The sequence below is a fragment of the Protopterus annectens genome, chromosome 7.part0, assembly GCF_019279795.1.
Source record: "Protopterus annectens isolate FY-2018-M chromosome 7.part0, PAN1.0, whole genome shotgun sequence".
In the NCBI taxonomy this organism is placed as follows: Eukaryota; Metazoa; Chordata; order Ceratodontiformes; family Protopteridae; genus Protopterus; species Protopterus annectens.
Genome location: NC_056739.1, coordinates 624,017,789 through 624,038,151, shown reverse-complemented (window position 1 = coordinate 624,038,151; position 20,363 = coordinate 624,017,789). Strand labels below are relative to the sequence as shown.

The 20,363-nt window shown below is 38.3% G+C and overlaps 1 protein-coding gene across 1 annotated transcript in view; it reads left to right on the top strand.

Annotated features, from left to right (window-relative positions):
• The window catches only part of VPS13C (vacuolar protein sorting 13 homolog C), a 6,956,796-nt gene that overhangs the window by 2,192,565 nt on the left and 4,743,868 nt on the right, over positions 1–20,363 (top strand). Inside the window, exon 21 of the mRNA XM_044076309.1 lies at positions 8,637–8,727. Within this exon, the coding sequence (XP_043932244.1) occupies positions 8,637–8,727 (91 nt within the window). The remainder of the gene's footprint in view (positions 1–8,636; positions 8,728–20,363) is intronic.

Sequence of the window (20,363 nt, the reverse complement as noted above, 5' to 3'; positions counted from 1 at the left end):
GAAAAATGCGCCAAAATCATTTAAAGCCACAGGGCTGAATTCATATATACATATATAAAAAGCACAATTCTATATATGATTGTGTGTAAATTTCCTTATGAAAGTTGTTGTGTAAATACTTAAACATTAATGTATTATAAAGTGGAACGAATGACGTGAAGATGGAAACTAAATATTAAAATATTAAGAATTAATACTCAATGACAATGAATGATAAAAATATGTATAAATCTATAATAGTGTATGAAATGCTATAGATAATATATATTGATGAGACTTGGATGAAAAAATATTACAGTATATATACAATAATACTCTTAAAATATACTGCATGTTATCTAAAAAAAGAACAAAGAATATTTAATACTAAATTGTATATGTAACTGGAGTAATGTGGTTGGTACGAGCCTAAAGCATGTTATTAGTCCAACATAAGAAATGGTTTAATACTGATGGAATCGTTGAGACCAGGATGCCTGGTGGCATCTGTTCTAATTTGCCATACACTTTCTTTCAATGCTAACCGTACCTTCCAATTACATTCATATGTATTTGACTTATCTGGTCGATAATACAAAATATAAAACTATGCTGATCTCCCTTCTCAAAAATATGTCTATATAGGGCGTTGGTAGTGTCCTCCTTACGCATTTTATAATAACGCTCATAAATCCGTTTTTTGATAACCCTTTCGGTTTTCCCTATATAGAATGCCGTACAAGCAGTACAGTTAGCTATATATGCCACCTGTTTACTATTACAGTTACCACTTAGGCGTCTGATCTCCGTATGATTTATATCATCTAAAATAATTTTGTCTGTTTCATTGATATATCGACATTGACGACATGATCCGCATTTACTACTACCTTTTTTGTTTTTCACAAACCTTCCCTTTTGTGTATCCGTATATTCTAACATTCTCTTTATATTCGGTGCCACCATAGGTGGTTATATGTGTGTAATTAGGATCATGTGACATTTATTGAGTATATAGGGATGTGTATTTTACTATTGAAATTGTTCTGATGAAGTCACTTGGTGATGAAAGCGCTTAACAAGTTTAAGTGTGAATAAAGGATTTTTATGCTTTAAGTACTACCTGCATTGTTATACTGTGAAGACGCTGCATACTTCTAGGAGCTGGTGTGGAGCTTAATACTTTTTATATTTTCTAGATGCAAAACCTGTGTCAGTATGCCTAATAAGAGTATCTAAGTACGCAATTTCTTTTTTATTATAGTTGTAAGTAAATCTTAGAAAACCTGTAGTGTTAAGAAAATTTATAAATTCACTGATCGAGGTCTCAGGTCCCTTCCACAACACAAATAAATCATCTAAATACCTTGCGTAAAATACAATGTTATCATAATAACTACTTTTGAATAGGTGTACAGTTTCCCATTCTAACATGACCGTGTTTGCAAAAATTGGGGCGCAGGATGCACCCATTGCTACTCCTACTTTTTGTCTGAAAAATTCCCCTTGGAACGTGATGTAATTATGATCCAAAACTAAGGGCATAAGTTCGGTTACCACACACATTTTATCCCAACTGAATCCTGAATATTTTTTAAGGCTATTGGTGAAAAATTCAAGCCCTATCTCTTTCGGTATACATGTGTATAAATCCACCACATCAATAGTGATGAAAATATAATCTTTATTTCATTTGTCCTCAGTGAGATTACTCAAAAAACTCCAAGAGTCTTTCATAATGTGTGGTACAGCTTTGTAGATGTGCATCCAAAAACCAAAAAGACTGGACACTGCTCGAGTACCAACACCTTCCTTTTATTAAAATAACATACATACAGATGATGAGTGCTTTCGGGCCTCTGCCCTTCATCAGATAAAGCATCTCCCAAAACCAAACATTTTAAAACAAATTCAGACCAATAGAAAATCTGTAAAAATCAGTAAAAAACCCGCCTATTCTTGAGGGCGGGTCTCATAGGAATGACTTCATTGAGCCCAGGGCACCTGTGTGCCATAAATTCAATTATCCATTTAGATTCAGCTAGCTCTGTTAGTTGTTTAATGTCACCCCCTCTTTTATTCAACTTCACATTCACTATCACCTTGAATTTGAAACTATGTGTAGGATGAACTACCAAATGTCTATATAGTGCATTGCGTATGTCCCCATTCCTGATCGAAGAGAGGTGCTGCAAGACCCTAACTTTAAACATGCAGTTAGTCTTACCTACATAAAAACTTGTGCAGGATTGACACTCTGCTAAATAAACCACATCAGTGGTTCTGCATGTTGCTTTCCCCTTCAAATTGAATGATCTTCCAGTCACTGGATGTATGAAAACACCCCTACTATCTATGTGGGCACAAGCCTTACATAGCCCACACGGAAAAGTACCTGTTTAGTGATGGCCAGATTGTCCATACTGGTCTTCATCTTATCCTAACAGAGTAAGTCTTTCAGGTTTTTATTTCTTTTATATCTAAAAACGGGTTTATCACCTACAATGTTCTTCAAATTTATATCACTAGTTAAAATGTTCCAATTCCTTCGGATTAGTGCACAGACATCACCTATATTGCTGCCATAGGTTAGCATAAGCCTAGAAACACGTCCACTGCACCTATCAGCATAGTTTTATATTTTGTATTATCGACCAGATAAGTCAAAATATATATGAAGGTAATTGGAAGGTACGATTAGCGTTGAAAGAAAGTGTATGGCAAATTAGAACAGATGCCACTAGGCATCCTGGTCTCAATGATTCCATCAGTATTAAACCATTTCTTATGTTGGACTAATATATGCTTTAGGCCCGTACCAACTACATAACCATTCCAGTTACATATACAATTTTGTATTATATATTCTTTGTTCTTTTTTTAGATGACATGCAGTATATTTTAAGAGTATTATTGTATATATACAGAAATATTTTTTTCATCCAAGTCTCATCAATATATATTATCTATAGCATTTCATAGACTATTATAGATTTATACATATTTTTATCATTCATTGTCATTAAGTATTAATTCCTAATATTTTAATATTTAGGTTCCATCTTCACGTCATTCGTTCCACTTTATAATACATTAATGTTTAAGTATTTACACAACGACTTTCATAAGGAAATTTACACACAATCATATATAGAATTGTGCTTTTTATATATGTATATATGAATTCAGTCCTGTGGCTTTAAATGATTTTGGCTCGTTTTTTCAAATTACAAAGTAACTGTTGTTATATAAACTCAGTGTGCAGATATGTATATTGTTCTGAAGAAGACTGATATTGTTCAGTTGAAAGCGCTAAACCCTTGGTTGTCGTTTATGGTTTTACTGGATTAAAGTATTTTACCCGTACGAGCAGCGTTTTTTTCTTATCTACCAAGTCATTATCTCGTTCTACAATAAAATAGAGCCTGTTGAATATACAAAACTTCTTGGCATCACAATTGATAGTGGACTTAAGTTTGACAAACACCCTGCACTAACTATTGAAAAGGTGCATGTCAAACTGGGCTCAATATATAGGGCTAAAGCATATCTCACTGATCATGCTAGACTCGCAACAGCTAAAACCCATCTATTAATCCTCCCTTCTATACTGCTCTCAAATATTTACCAATCTTTGCAAATCTGACCTAAATAGACTTGAATCTTGCTATAACAAAATCGCAAAATTTGCTACCAATCACTCTCAAAGATCTCATCACTGTACTGCTCTTCTCTAGCTAAATTGGTTAGAGCTTCCTCATCTTCTCAACCTGAATCAGCTGCTTAGCTGCGCACACAGTCTTATACAAACCTGACAACTGTCCAGCACCATCTAATCTTGTTCAGCTCAACAGCAACGTAACTTCCCTTAGGTCTGCTGATAAAATACTCTTAAAGGTCTAATGGCTTTCTCTTGGTTTAGAATGGTCCAATTCTTTTCCAAGATTTTTCTTAATGCAAAACTGTCATTGGTATATATTATTATTATTATTTCAGTTTGATTACCGGGGAAGTCCACTGGGCCAAAAAGAGCCCATTTTCAGTGGAGGCCCGGGGAGAAAAGCTCGAAAGGCAGTACAACCAATACAATGTTTAAGAAGAATACAAAAGATAATCCACACAGCAAGAAAACATAGTAACACACTGCAAATTCAAATTTACAATAGAATGCACAACACAGTAAGAACATTGTAAAATGCATATTTACAATAGAATGTAGACACAGTAAGAACATTGAAAATGCAAATTTACAATAGAATGTACACACTGAAAGAATTCACATAGGACACAGTAAAAGTTAAAAATTAGATTTTTTTTTTTTGCTAACTTTTCAATATTGTCATCCATACAATGAAGTTAGAACCTGCTAAAATCTTAGCTAGAGTTCGAGTGTACAAAGGTGCAGGAGTATAGGGGCTTAGTCTAGGGGAACCTTGGGATTAAGTAGGGTGAAAGCAAGAACATTTCCATTATGAAGATAGGTGTAAGAAAAGTTGGGTTTTGAAGTAATCTGAGTTAGGTATGGTTCTAAGAGAAGGAGGGAGGGAGAAAGTTACATTTCCTACCTAGAGAGAAGGATAGTAGTTGTTGGCCAGCGGGATGTTTAGGTATAGGGATGGAGATTAGATTTTGGTGTTCAGATCTTAGAGATTGGTTGGGAATGTAAGGGGGGAGGATGTTGGATAAAGCAGGGCATTTTTCTGAGTAGAATATTAATTTATGAGTAGTTATTAGTTGGAGATAGTCAAGGTGGTTTGGGAGTTCTAGCCAGTTTAAAGACTGAAGGGAGAGGCAGTGGTGGGTTGAGTTTTTGGATTTGGTGGCGAATTTAGAGATTTTATTACAGCAAGCTTCAAGTTTAGAGGAGAGGGAGGCAGACAGATTAGTTAGGAGAGGGGCTCCATAAAGTAGAGAGGGTAGGAGGAAGGATATAGTAATAAAAGATGTCTTACAGTCCCTTTTAAGTTCTTGATTCTGCACACTTATAGACTGGGTAAAATTATTGGTATTTGTGATGTTATCAGTGTCTGGTTAAGGGGCTAAATGCCCTCTCCCTTTTATTTACTACCTCTAACATAATGTCAGTAATAAACTTGCACGGGTAGCCTCTTTTTGAAAACATGGCTTTCAAATTGTCACATTCGCTAAGGAAATCATACATATCAGATACCATTCGGGCCGCCCTCACAAATTGTCCCTTTACAATAGCTTTTTTTCTGTGTCATTGGATGTGTACTTGAAAAATGAAGTAAGGAGTTGGAATAAGTTTCTTTTCTGCATATTTTTGAAACAAATTTGTTGTTGGTGTAATCTTTAATGAGAAGAACATCTAGGAAAGGCACCTGGTCCACACTGAAGTTGTGTGTGAATTTCAAGAAAGTGGTGGTGGAATTCATGTACAATATTAAATCTACTATATACTCTGGGGGGTCCATGCCACAAAATAAAGATAATCATCTTCTTCTTTCGGCTGCTCCCGTTAGGAGTTGCCACAGCAGATCAACTGTTTCAATTTCTTCCTGCCCTCTGCATCTTGCTCTGTCACACCAACCACCTGCATGTCCTTTCTCACCACATCCATAAACCTTATCTTAGGCCTTCCTCTTTTCCTGTTACCTGGCAGTTTCATCCTTAGCATCTTTTTCCCAATATACTCTGCATCCCTCCTCAGCACATGTCCAAACCAACGTAATCTTGCCTCTCTGGCTTTGTCTCCAAACCTTCCACCTGGGCTGACCCTCTAATACACTTACTCCTAATCCTGTCCATCCTCGTCACACCCAGTGCAAATCTTAACATCTTCAACTCTGCCACGTCAAGCTCTGACTCCTGACTTTTGTCAATGCCACTGTCTCCAACCCATATAACATAGCTGGTCTCACTACCCTCTTATAGACCTTCCCTTTCACTCTTACTGGTACTCGTCTGTCACAAATCACTCCTGGCACTCTTCTCCATCCATTCCATCCTCTGCCTGTACTCTCTCTTCTTCACCTCTCTTCCACACTCACCATTACTCTGAAAAGTTGATCCCAAGTACTTAAACTCATCCACCTTCGCCACCTCTATTCCCTACATCCTCACCATTCCTCTATCCTCCCTCTCATTCACACACATATATTGTGTCTTAGTCCTGCTGACCTTCGCCACCTCTATTCCCTACATCCTCATCAAAGCAGAAAAACTCTCATGGCATCATTGACATTGTCCTCCATGATTGTCCCCCCAACCCCTCTAATCCCCAGGATTCTCCAGAAAGCATCCCGATTGAAGAACAAATTCATCCTTATTGCCCTTACTGGCCTTGTCAGATTTGGTTCACCTTTCTTTGGCCTCATCTAGTTTGCACTTTATGGATTCTGTGTCTAATTCCAGTCCTCATGTCTCACCCAACAAACATGATTCACCTGAACATTTTAGGTCTATCGCTGACTGCATGGTTGCTCCACTTCCATTGAGAGCTGGACAAACCAGGCTATCCTCCCCTGTCCAACACATTCTTTTATCTTCCCATAAAGCTTCCACTAGGCAGATTTATGGAAGTAAATAGAAAAGATTTGTTTTTTTGGGCACAGCAGAAAGATACTAACCCTGTTTCAGCACTAGTACATAAAGTTCTTAAGTTTTTGGCTACAATTTTTAATGAAGGGGCTAGCTCCTAAGTGCAACTAGCTTCCATTTGTAATCTTCATATCGGCGTTAACATTTCCACCTTAGCTTCTTCAAAACTTTGTAAGGCCTTTATGAGGGCTACCTTTCTTCTGAGACCCCCTTTTAAAGATCTAACTCTGTCATGGGATTTGAATTTAGTTGTACAGTAAAGTCTCACTTAACCGGCATCCATGGGGATTGGTAGATGCCGGTTAAATGTATGTTCTGGTTGCTTGACATATGCTTTGCAATTTTTGATTGGCTTGAATACTGGCATACAAGCCGATCAAAAATCGCAAAGAGCCTCTTCTGTTCAATGCAGAACAGGCATGTGGAGCTGTGGAGTGGAGCCTGTTCTCTTAAGCATGTAACAGCAGACTGTTCTGCATTGAACAGAAGAGGCTCTCCTTTGGGATTTTTGATTGGCTTGTATGCTGGTTGCTTGAGTCCCAGATAACGGGGATTCTACTGTGCAAGCTTTAACTCAATTTCCATTTGAACCATCAGCAAAGTGTGAACTAAATTTTTTTTAATCTGGAAAACTGTCTTTTTGGTGGCTATAACCTCTGATCAGAGAGTATCTGAACTTCGTCATCTACTAAGCCTCCTTATTTAATTTTCTGTAAAGATAGGCTAGCATTACAAACTGACCCATCCTTTCTTCCTAAGATGGTGCCAGAATCCAACATCAGTCTAATAATCTTCCAAATTTCTTTCCAAATTTCACAAACAAAGGAGAATACATGTTATGTTTGCTGGGTGTTCACTGACAGTTGCATTTCTATTTGCATAGAACAAAGAATTTCAGAAAAACAAATCAATTACATCTTTTACAGAATTAAAACTGGGCACGCCAGTTACCAAAGTAACTTTAGTAAAGTGGTTAACTGATTGCATTTCCTTTGTGTGTAACAAATTGGGTTTGTCTTTTTCAAAACCTTTAAGAGCCCATTCAACCAAGTCCATGGCAACTTCATCTGTATTTTTATCCAAGTCTTCCATGGACGGCATCTGTGCAGGTGCAACTTGGGCTAATCCTCATACTTTTATTACTCATTGCAGATTGGATCTGGTCTCACTGGGGAAAGCAGCCTTTGGCTCAACAGTGCTCAGGAATGTTTTTCCTTAGTTCTCCTGGGATTCAGGTAGGTAGGGACTCTGCCCACTTGTTGACGAATGAATGAAAATTGACATCATCAGATAAAGAAGTTGTGTAATCATTGTAAAATTCAGTCTGTGTTGTCCATTTTCATTCTTCCTCAACTCCCCCTCCCTCCACCATTTTGTTTGTGACTTCTGGAAGAATGAGAAGATGCTAAGGAAACAGATTTTCCTGCCTTTGACTTCCAGATATTGGTTACTCATCCTAGTACTGTTTCTAAATTTCTATGAAACTATAAGGCCAGCAAAAAAAATTGATACATATGGTAGGGGACTAGAGCATTAATGATAAGGGAGGAGCTCGAGAATTTCCATTATCCATCAGTTGTAAAAAAAAAAAAAAAAGCAGCCGAGTCAGATCTGAAGATCGGATCTGAACCCAATTGTTGAGGTGGAATGAAAATGGAAAACACAGACCCAACAGTATGGTGAGTACATAACTTCTTTTTTTTTTTAATCTAAATTGCAAGTCAGTAAATATCCTAGTGTTTGTCTGTTTTGTGAACCTGTGGTGTTTTTAGCATGTAATTCTAAATTTTGTAACTAGGAAAAAATGTGTTAAAAGTCAGTAACTTTAGGCCAGTGATGTATATACTGTAGAACAATGACTATGGGAAACAACTAGCTTTTACAAAGAAGTACAAAGTAGGATTGATCTTGCTCTTTGAAGTGAATCTCAAATACCAAATCTTCTCTAAACTTGGAGGTGTACAAGACAAAAAGTAAACTCTGGTTTAAAAAAAATTATCATGTAACATATAACAAGTACTGTTTTTTTAGCGTTCATTATTTTTTTTATTGCGTTTCACTTTAACTTGTACATTTTTCTTTTTTTGGCAATCAAGGTTACTACAGTTCCTGTGGTTTCTGTAAAATCTGAAAATTTATTTGAACATATTCTAGATCGCCATTTTCTGTTGACGGATGACGATACAGGTAAGAGATTGCAGGGAGAAAGTGTGCTTTATTTTGAATAGAAAGAAACAACATTGACTTGCTAAGGCCCAAGTTGCTTCATTCAGGTTATAGCTATAATTTATTGATATCTGCCAGATTTTCTAAAGTTAATTTTCATTAGGCCATGGCTTTACTGGAATGCTTGGGTCACGCAAAGGGCACCTTTGAAAATGTTAACCAGCAAGACAATCCAATCAGACAGATAATAGTTGTGTGCCTTAAAAGGGTTTCATGGTGGGGTGGGAGGGACAGGTGCAGGCCACTTAGACCTGACATTAAGTTTATAGATCACTTCTTCCTAACAGCTTGTCAAGTTTACTGGCAGTTATTTCTTTTACCATCTAGCTCTGACCTGCAGTTCAAGAAGACCCAAATACTTGAAATGAAAAATAAAAATTAGATTGCAAAACACATTTTCAGAGATTGAAAAAAAAATGTATAAACTTAAAGCATGGTGGCTCCATCAGAAAGATGAAAAAATGTGTTTTTGTTTTTTCACCATTTTTGTTTGATTTTGTTTAATTTGTTTTTGTTTACCAGGAATTTCCAACCAGGTACACTCACATTTTTCTTACAGATCCAGGAAGAAAAGCTTCAAGAAATAGATGTGATGTTGTCCTATCTCGCCTTCATTCTTAACTGGTTGGGTTCGGAACTGATCCTCTGTTCTGACTCGACATTGTACAAAAGCTTGAGGTCTTATACTATCTCATGGCTGTAACCCTATCCCATCATGCCCTAGGAAAGCTCCCCAGATCTTGTTTGCCGCTAAACAGATAGGGTGCTTCTTACTGGCTCTGGCTAAGTGGAATATTTCCTTTATCAATTTTTGGATAATGTTTAATTGCCACTGTTTATTGAATACTTAAGAGTGTCTGTTTCTGCTGTTTTGTGCTGTTGGCCATCGTTTTTTCCTCTCAAGGCCTTTTGTCTCACTCTAGCCCGGCTTAAATTTTACTCCTAAGCGTGTTTTTAGTTAGAGGGCTTCCTTTCCTCTAACTTTTAGGCTTGTTTAAGTTAGAGAGCCCGTTTGACCCTAAGTTTTGTTTTCTTGTATTTCAGTGTAAACTACTAGCAAAATCATTTGAATTAGAGTACTGCCTTTGCCCGTTTAATTTAGAGGGCATTTTTTTTCTCCTTTTTACTTTGTTATAAAAAAATTGTAGTATTTTGATGTTATTAACTTCTTGTTGTTAAGCCCGTTAGTAGTTAGATGGCTTCCTTTCCTTAACTTTTAGGTTCGTTTAAGTTGGAGAGTCCATTTGACTTTGTTTTGTCGTCTTGTATTCCTCTCTAAATTACTAGGCAAGCTCGTTTGAATTAGAGGGGTGCCTTTGCCTGTTTAATTTAGAGGGATTTTTTTTTCTCCATTGTACTTTTTTGTTTTAAAAAAAAAGTTGTAGTATTTTGTTTATTAACTTCTTGTCGCCTTTTTCTGACATGTCTGATAGTAAACCCTCAGGGTTTAAAAAATGTGTTAAATGCAGTCAAAAATGTTTGTTTCTGATGGGCATACAGTCTGCATGTACTTCCTCGGAACGTTACACCTTAAGGAGTCTTGTGCCATATGCCACTCCTTCAATAATAGAGTACTGCTGGAGAGAAAGAATAAATTGATTCTAAGAGAGTTGTTGAAGACCCGTTTTTCAGAAGCTATTGAAGGAGGTTAGGGTCTTTCAAAATCAGGCCATTCCCTCTCTTCCAAATCAGACAAATCGGGAAAAGGTCATCATCTTCAGGGAGGCTCAGTCAGAGCCAACAAAAAAGTTGCAAAAAATGTCATCTTCGGACCCAAAGACTATCGGGCCCAAGAAGCATTCCACTTTGGCTCCTTCAGTCTCGGAGCCATTGGGGTTTCAGGTATGGAGCTTGTACCTGGAATTGGAGCCAGTTATCTCCAACTTTAAGATCTCCCTTACTACAGGTTTCCTAATCACCTGCTCCCTCCACTCGGCCCTCTCTGATGATGTAGGTCATGTGGTGCGGAGGCTTGCCAATTTGTTGTTGGATCCAACCCAGAGGGCTTCGGAACCAGCTAAGCCTACATTTTCACCATCAGTTCCTCCTCAGATCCAATCCCGGACTTCAGAAACAGAATGTCTAGAACTGCAAACAAGAATCCTGTGACACCACCACAGAAGCGTACAAATGGATGATAAAATTCCTTTTAATGAACAATAAAACTCGAAGTAAAAAGTATAATAAAACATAGTAAAGTTCCCTTCAGTACGCAAACGATAAGCGCTTTCAGATTTCTGCTTCAGATCGTATATGGGGAATGGGAAACTTTTTAACTTTAAAGGAGGAAATGACAAATCTTGTGTGAAGTTACAGACAGCACCTTTGATTGCAGCCAATAGGACATCCAATCAACATCAGCACAAATGGACTCGCCTTTCATTTAACCAATTACAAATCAGCTATCTTTCAACATAGGTCTCAGCGGCACTATTGCATTTAAGCTGGGTGGTTTATCTGCCGTTAGGTTAATAATCAGTTTGGTTTTATTTTTCTCAGTGAGATTAGAAACATCGCCTTGTTTTAAATGTTGATGTGTTGATGTGTGTTTTGAATACCTTTAAACTTGAAGTTATGCATAGAAAACTGCATTATATATTCCACAAAGGCATTCTTTGTATCCTTATTGCGAATGTCACGAAGGTGTCTCAGAATTCTATCCTTGAATCTTCGATCTGTTTTCCCCACATAATATGCGTTTGCAATCCTGACAAGTGGCAAGATAAACTAAATTAGTATTACAGTCTGCATGACGTGAGAAAAAATATTCAGTGTCTTTGAGTAAAACAGTTAGTTGTATCAATATTTTTACATGCTGAGCATTTGTTGCATCGAAAAGTTCCCTTTATCTTTCTCACATTAGTGGGTGGAAAACCATCCTTAAGACGCAATAAACGTTTAATGTTTTTATTTTTAAAAGTAAACTTGGGCATGTCTACTACTATATTTTGAAGTTTGGAATCTTGTGTTTAAATCTGATAGTATTTCTTTATGATATCACAGACATGATTATTGTCATTCGCAAAAGTAAGTCTAACTCTTTGATCATCTGGTTTTGTATTTGCAGTTAACATACTTGTGTCTCTTATGGAGATATGGGAAAGATTTGTTTTTTCTTAATTAAGTTAATCTGTCTGCATTTATAGCAACATCCTTAGCGGAATAACCTCAATCCAATAGATTGGATTGTAAATATCTGCTTTCTTTGTCATAATCAGAGACGAGAAATTCTAGTTAAATCATTTTCCGTTACCAGTTAAGAATGAAGGGCGAGATAGGACAACATCACATAAAGAAGCTATGTACTCACCATGACGTGTGTTGTCCATCTCGCCTTCATTGTTACATCCCACCCCCCCACCCCCCAACCTTTGGCTCCTGGAGGACAGAGCGGTTGCAATTGGAAATAAATGTTCTCTGACCTTCTTCATTGCTCTAAAAGTTTTTTGATCATTTTATTGGTATCTGTTATTATATCAGCAAACAAGATTTGGGGGACTTTCCTAGGGCATGATGGGATAGGGTTACAGCCATGTGCTAGTGGAAGACCTCTATCTTTTGTATAAGGCTGAGTTGGAACAGAGGATCAGTTCCGAACCCAACGAGATAAGAATGAAGGCGAGATGGACAACACACATGGAACATTATGGTGCGTACATAACTTCTTTATGTACAATATTAAAAAGTTAAACAAGCTCCAAAGAAAAGTGTACAAAAAATAATGGAATTCATTACCACACAAAGTTAAAAAAATTGTAGCAGGTTCTTAGTCATGGGGTTGGTGAACAGATTGTCACCGAAACAGAAAAGTATCACTATAAAAGTAACATCAGTAAGCAGTATGAAACGGGAAAGTATCAGTATAAATGTAACATCATCACAAAGCAGTATGAAACAGGAAAGCATCAGTACAAATATAACATCACAAAGCAGTATGAAACAGGAAAGTATCATTATAAATGTAACATCATCACAAAACAGTATGAAACGGGAAAGCATCAGTATAAATGTAACATCATCACAAAACAGTATGAAATGGGAAAGCATCAGTATAAATGTAACAATCACAAAGCAGTATGAAACCGGAAAATATCAGTATAAATGTAACATCATCACAAAGCAGTATGAAACGGGAAAACAGTACAAATATAACATCACAAAGCAGTATGAAACAGGAAAGTATCAGTATAAATGTAACATCATCACAAAGCAGTATGAAACAGGAAAGTATCAGTATAAATGTAACATCATCACAAAGCAGTATGAAACAGGAAAGCATCAGTAGAAATATAACATCACAAAGCAGTATGAAACAGGAAAGTATCAGTATAAATGTAACATAATCACAAAACAGTATGAAATGGGAAAGCATCAGTATAAATGTAACATAATCACAAACCAGTATGAAATGGGAAAGCATCAGTACAAATATAACATCACAAAGCAGTATGAAACAGGAAAGTATCAGTATAAATGTAACCACCATCACAAAGTGCAGAATATTAAAATTTTTGGTACTGAAGTCATGTGATCTGCATCTGTATTCATACTGATATGTTAGCTAATAAGAGAACAGTGCAGTATACATATGTCCTTCCAAGATGCATTATTCCTTACAAGTGGAATATCCTGTCAAGGATGGCCATATGTCCTGCCAGCTTACCAAAGCCTAGATCCTTCCACATTTTGTATGCCTGATGTATAACCTAAGCCCGAAGATGGGAAGTGCATATGAGACATACGGGTGCAAATTAATTCAGAACAACTTTGCTGCCATTCTGAACCAGAACTTTGTTTCATCTTGGGTATGTCAGTCATATGTCTAGTTCTGTTACCTAGCCATTTGGGCAGAATAGTATCCCAGTGAGGACCCTTCTTTTTCTTGTCATTTATAATCTTTGTACTTGTCATCCAGAAAGTGAAACTCCACACGAGGATCATCTCTTTTCCACTCCTTTCTACCTCAGCAGACCCCAGCGTGATGTACGAGTGCTGTTCTGGACATAGGATTAGCGGTTATCAAAAGTGGAATACCCACTGAAGGTTTGACATGAACCTTCATCTGCCTGCCTTATACATGGTGGTCTCTGTAAGCCCAAAGAACTAGACTAGACCCAAAGGGAAAGCTTACGTTCCTCTCGCTGGAAACCTGAACCCACTATCCAAGATCTTAGACTTAAACTTTTCATGTATGTAAACTCAACTGTATAGTTGTAGTGTTATTGTTATATAGCAGTATCTCTTGGTGCCTAACAGACATCCCCCTTGTACATCACCTCTTTCTCCACTTTCGACCCCCCATTCTCTCCTGCTTACCTGCATCTTCTACCCCAACTGAATACATCTCTGGTACTTGTTATTACGTCTTTTGGGACATACTGTATTGTCTTGTATTACAGAAGCAATTGCCCACGTGTTGCACTCGCACATTCCTCTCCTTAACTTTCTCTCAGTCCAGTCAACACTTTCCACCCCATTTACCCAGGTTTGTAAAACTTCTAAAACAATCTCTGTAGATTCCTCTTCTCTCCTTATACTCTACAAGCATTCTGTTATCTATATCAACCTACCTTGCTTGATTGTTTTTTTTGTAATCCCACCATAACCGAGGCTGGGGCCAGCCTGCTCCATTTGCCCTTGCTAAGCTCGGGTTCACTATGCTCCCCTACCCTATCCCCATTCCTCCACCCCTATTTTCCTTACATTTGTAGTTCTGTAGCCACACCCTATTTGACAAATCATTCAATTAGGACACTCCACCTGTTACACTCCACCCCTAAACCAATCTCCTAAACCCCTCCATCTCCATCCGCTACTGCATTCAACATACTTACATAAACCAGTTTAGCTAAAATGCGTATCATTAAAAGACCTCCAATAACAAATGCACCCAAAATCTTCCAACCCTCTATAAAATTCATTATTCAGCTGCATTTACTGACTACCATTCTGATTTGGCAGCATGCAACACCTTTTATCATTCCATGTTAAACCTTCTCCTTTCCACTTCACCTGTAGTAGCTAACCTCTAAAACCAAAGCTAGTAAACATCCCCCATATGTAGCTTCATCTTCAGTAACTCAACCATATACCATGCACGATTTTCCCTTCTTCCTCATCCAAACATACCTAGTATCTCCCAGAAATATGGTAATTCCTGAAAAAGTTAGTCTACATAACATCAAAACTAACTCTTAGTGGGGGGACATGCACCCAAACCCTGGACCAACCTGTGAACCCTACAAATCACCCTCACAAATTTTCATTCATATGAAAAACTCTCAACTAACCATCATCTCCCCCTAGAGACAAATCTGATGGTCTACTATTAAAAAATATAAGAAGTATGGACAATAAAAATTCATGAGCTTCATACTAACCTCTCCCTTTACTCCCCTGATATTGTATCTTCTAACCGATATTGTATCTTCTAACCGAAACTTGGCTAAAACCTACCACCCCCAGCAATGAAATAATTCTACCAGGGTATGTCATCTCACATATGGACAGATGAAGTAAAAGAGGAGGTGTTGCAGTACTCTTTAAAAGCCATCTCTGTATAGTAACAGAAGAAAAAAACTGTGTACCTTAAAAATGCTTAAGTAGTATTTACTAAACTACACATTAAATCTAAAAAATATATATACATAATTGGCATCTATATGTCACCAGGGGATAATATTCAAACACTAGGAAACGTTTTACACTGGTACAGCAAAAATTACCTCAAGAAAGAGTCCTTATGGGTGACTTCAGTGTAGACTGGTTAGACTGCAACTCCCCAAACCCCAGAAATTGCATCAACCTGCATGGCTTCACACAAGTCATCCAGTCACCCACTAGGTTTAATAAGCCATCCAACAAACATTCCACTCTAGACTGGATTTTATCAAATAGGCCAGCCCTCTCCTTTTACTCTGGCTGTCCAGGATAGTCTCAGTTATCACTTCCCAACCTATTTAATCAGGAAACGAACTAACCTATTTAAACAAATAAGAAACGAACAAAAAAAAAAAACACCTGAACCCCCCCCCCCCAGCAACCTTATAGAGATGCTTAGACATTGTAACTGTACACCACTGTAACTGTTACCCCTAGAGGAAGTCATTGACTACTTTAACTCCACCTTCCTATCTTTGCTAAACACTCAGGCCCTCAGCAGATATATGCATGTTAAATCTAACTAAAGCAGAGAGGCAAATTTAACAAGACAAAATAAATTACTACTCTGAAATCCAATCAAAGCATCGTAATTAATCCACAAAAATTCTGGGTAACAATAAACAATATACTTCTACCAGGCAAAATCAGTACACCCCACCATCACTACTAACAACTCAGACAATATTGCTACTCCATAAATACTGTACTGAAACCACCTTAGCACTGTCCAACAATCAGACCTCCTCACCTATCAAAACTACCACTGCCTCTTCCATTACTAAATCAACCTTCTCCCTGCAACCTGTACCCACTGAAACAATCAAATTACTACTGAAAAAGCTAAAGCCCACTACATTAGCTGCAGGCAACTTAGCTGCTGAGTTCCTAAAACAGCAGACAAAATAGCTTACCCTATATCAGTTCTCATCAGTGAATCCATAGCAGAACAAGTCCGTCTCATTTGGAAAACCTTGTACATTATACCTCTACATATAGATGGCTCTTCAACTGATCTAACTACCGCCTAATTGCAATATTATCACCACTGTCCAAAATACTGGACAGGGTCGTTCACATGCAAGTTAGACTATCTACATTCTAACAAACATCTAACACTCAACACAGCTTTTGTCCATTTCATAGCACATCAGCTGCTCTAATGACATTTACCAATACTGTCAACCATCACAGAAACAATTATGTATGCTCTATCTTTCTTGACCTGTCAAAAGCCTTCAATATGATTTTTCATGCTAAACTTCTAAATGTCCTTGCCGAACTAAACTTTTGTAATTCAACTCTTGTCTGGTTCCAGGATTACCTTACTAGGCACCAGCAAGCAGTTTCTTGGCAACAAACTGTATCACCCTTACTGCCAGTGACCCTAGGTGTCCCTCAAAATTGTATCTTAGGCCCACTACTATTCTCAATATTTACAAATAACCTCCGCATGTCAACCCCGTGAGCCTCACTCATCCAATATGCAGACAATTCAACAGTGACATATCCCTCACTTAATGAACTTCGAAATCTAACACAAGAATCCTTTGTAGCCAGTGAGTCCTGGCTCACAAATGCTCAACTAATAAACCCCAAGAAAACCGAACTTAAGATCTTCAATCCCACTAAATCAGCCACACCCATTAACACTTTCAACATTGCATCACTGAATAACACCATCATGTCACCATCACATCATACCAAACTTTTAGGAGTTGAAATTGAAAATAAAATTTGATATTCACATTTCTCAAACTATAAACAAGGTACATAAACTTGGAACATTGTATAGGAAAAAGTGCTACTTCACTAAATATACTAACAATGCCATTGCCCAACCCCATTTAATCTCCACACTACTGTACGCAGCTCCCATACTTGTTTGTCTCTCGGCTTTTCCCGGTTAGGGGTCGCCACAGTGGAACTCCAGTCCGATAATGATTGGCAGTAGATTTTCATGAACGCCGAGGTGCCAGCTCGATGTCCAACCTTCAACGAAGGCACGCCCATTTACGCACGTCTTTCAAACACCACCCAACTGCGGGGAGGGTATGCAGACTCCACACAGAAGACACTACCTGCACTCCAGCCAAGAATCGAACGGGACAACCTCTTGCTGTGAGGCAACAACGCTACCGCTGCACCACCGCGGCTATACTTACAAATCTAAAATTTTCTGAGGTAACTAAACTTGAAACTTGTTATAACAAAATTGCCCAATATGCAGCAAACCTACCTGCTAGAACTCACCATTGTATATCACTGAAGCAACTCAACTGGCTAGAGCTCCCCTATCTCCTTCACTATATCCAGTTAACTACGGCCCATAAAATCCTTCATGAACCTGAGAACACACCTGCCTTGGAAGTATTACTGCAACCATATGACACTAACAGAACCTTATGCTCTACTAACAAACACCACATAAAAATCAATGCATCCATAAATCAAGCAGGAGATTCCCTCTACTCAAGTTATACAGGAGAAATCTGGAATGAACTGCCAGATAACATTACAACCACTACATCACTAACCCAGTTCAAAACAACACTTTAAAAACCCACTTATTCAGCATATGGCTGTGTCCTTGCTCTAATCCTGACTAAGACCTGTGGATGACCCTGCTACTATCTTGCTTCACCTACAAACTACAATCTCCTTGTGTTCTGACTGGAGTGCTTCTCAAACAATCTGGAATTATAAGGCACTTCAAATTTTCAGAGTTCTGGCTTGTCTTAATTTTTTTGTCTTGACTGAATTACGTTATGTATTTGCTTACGTTGCTGTTTTCTTGAATTATTTTATATCTTTGCTGACTTTGCTGTTTTCTCATCTGTTCTGAAACTGGTTTTCTCCCTCCTACCCACCCTATTCCCATGGTGGTATTATTGTTGGTGGCTTTGGAGTTGCCTGCCCTTACTGTAAATTTGATCTGGGACACTCTTCCCAGTCCAGTGTTCATTCTATCTGATACAGAGAGAGCACTTGAGAAGGCCAACCCACTTAGGTTCTTAACCTTGACTTATCTTCTGCGCCTCCTTCCTCCCTTGCACTTTACTAACAAAAAAAAAATATTTTTCCTTGTGTTCTGACTGTGTGCACTTCTCAGCTGATAAATATATTTTTTGGCACTTTTTGATTGTTCAGAGTTGAATTTAGTTCAGAATACATTTTGAATAACTTGCATTTATTTAAACTGTGTTTGCTTTAATACTGCTGCACACACTTGTGCTAGCTTGCACTCAACTTGAATTGTTTTTAGTGCTGTTTTATCTGCTTTGTGGAAAAAAAATTCTAATCTTGTTTCCTGCCTTTACTGTAACTAGTCTAGTCCAGATACAGATTTGCTGTATCCCAGACTGTTGGTAAGCTTCTGAGCTTCCCAAGCCTTTCTGTGTTCGAGGAAGCCTTCTAGTTTATCAGTGGGAGTGGTAAGCACTAGGTAGCCTATCTACCACAAGAAGAGTGGCTTCTGACCCAGAAAATATAGTTTATTGGCCATTTGGGCAGTTTTTCCATCTCTATCAACTTTCTAGTTTAAAAGCCTGCTTTTGCGCTTGTTTTCCATCTTTTCTGTAACTAGTTTAGTCCAGGTATAGATTTGCTGTATCCAGGACTGTTGGTAAGCTTCTGAGCAGTGCCAAAGTCTGCTCTTCAATTTTTCCCTTAGATCTGCTAGTTCTCTCCTCTTCTGCACTTTTACTAGCTTATTAGTTTAGCAGTCTACCAGACTCCTTGTAGCAATTATTGTAGCACACAAAAGTGGTACCAGCACTAAACGTTCTACAAGGAAACTGCTCCAGTAATTATTATTAATCCCAACCCCTCAAGGCATGTCTAAAGGTCATTTCCCTGTGCTTTCTACTATTAACCTGGTGAACTTGGGCATCCTGAGGCAATGTAGCAACTGCCTCATGTACACTGACAACCCTCTCCTCTTGCCTCCCAACACTCAGACTTGTGAGAGATGCACTTGTATATCCAAATTGAAAGCCACGCACTCTCCAACCAAGATCGCAATGGTTGGTCAAGAGAAGGTCAACATTTGCACCACACCACATGGAACACATAGCCCTCCAGAACACACACCAGCACTGTCTTCACATAAAAGCACAAATCACAAACCCACCTTCGCTGAGGCTCTCAATAAAAATCTTCCCAAACAGCAGGGACCTCCAAGGCAGACATGCACTCTACCACAACACTAATCATGAGACATATAACTCTCCTAAACAGTGTGCCACTCAACCAAAAACCCTAAGGCAAAAGAGCATGCCCATCACACTAGTCATAGGTGACTTGATAGTGAGGCACACTGATGTCCCACTCACTAGGTTGAATAAGGAGAAAGAAACGGGTGCCAGGATTTGCCACATAACGCACACACTGAGGTCCCTCAACAGGTTACAAATATGAGTCTGTCATTGTACATGTGGGTGTGAATGACCTAAGACGTTACCTCCCTGGACTATATGAAAAGAGACATGGAGGAGCTCTCAGATTATGTAACTCAGGTGGGTATGACCCTAGCCCTGAGCAGCATCCTGCAATCACCCAGAATGATACCACCGTACAAGCAGAAAATGATTGATTTTTCAACAATTGGCTAAGTTTCTGGTGTCATTCTAAGGGGATCCAGTGTCTGTTTGCCTGGGATGACATAATTGACAGACCTAGATGCTTTGCTAGAGTTGGCCTGCATCTGTCACCTCTGGGCTTCTGGGTACAGGCTAAAGCTCTTGCCACCCCTATAGTGCCTTTTTTAGACTGTGTTCCAAAGACCAAACTACCACTGTAACAGCTTCAAACAAATGCAATCTGAGGGTCATGCTGCTCAATGCTAGAAGTCTAAATCTCAAAATGCACTCGCTCAAAGCACTCCTTAAAATGGAGAACATCGACATTTGTTCTGTAACAGAGACCTGGTTCAAGCC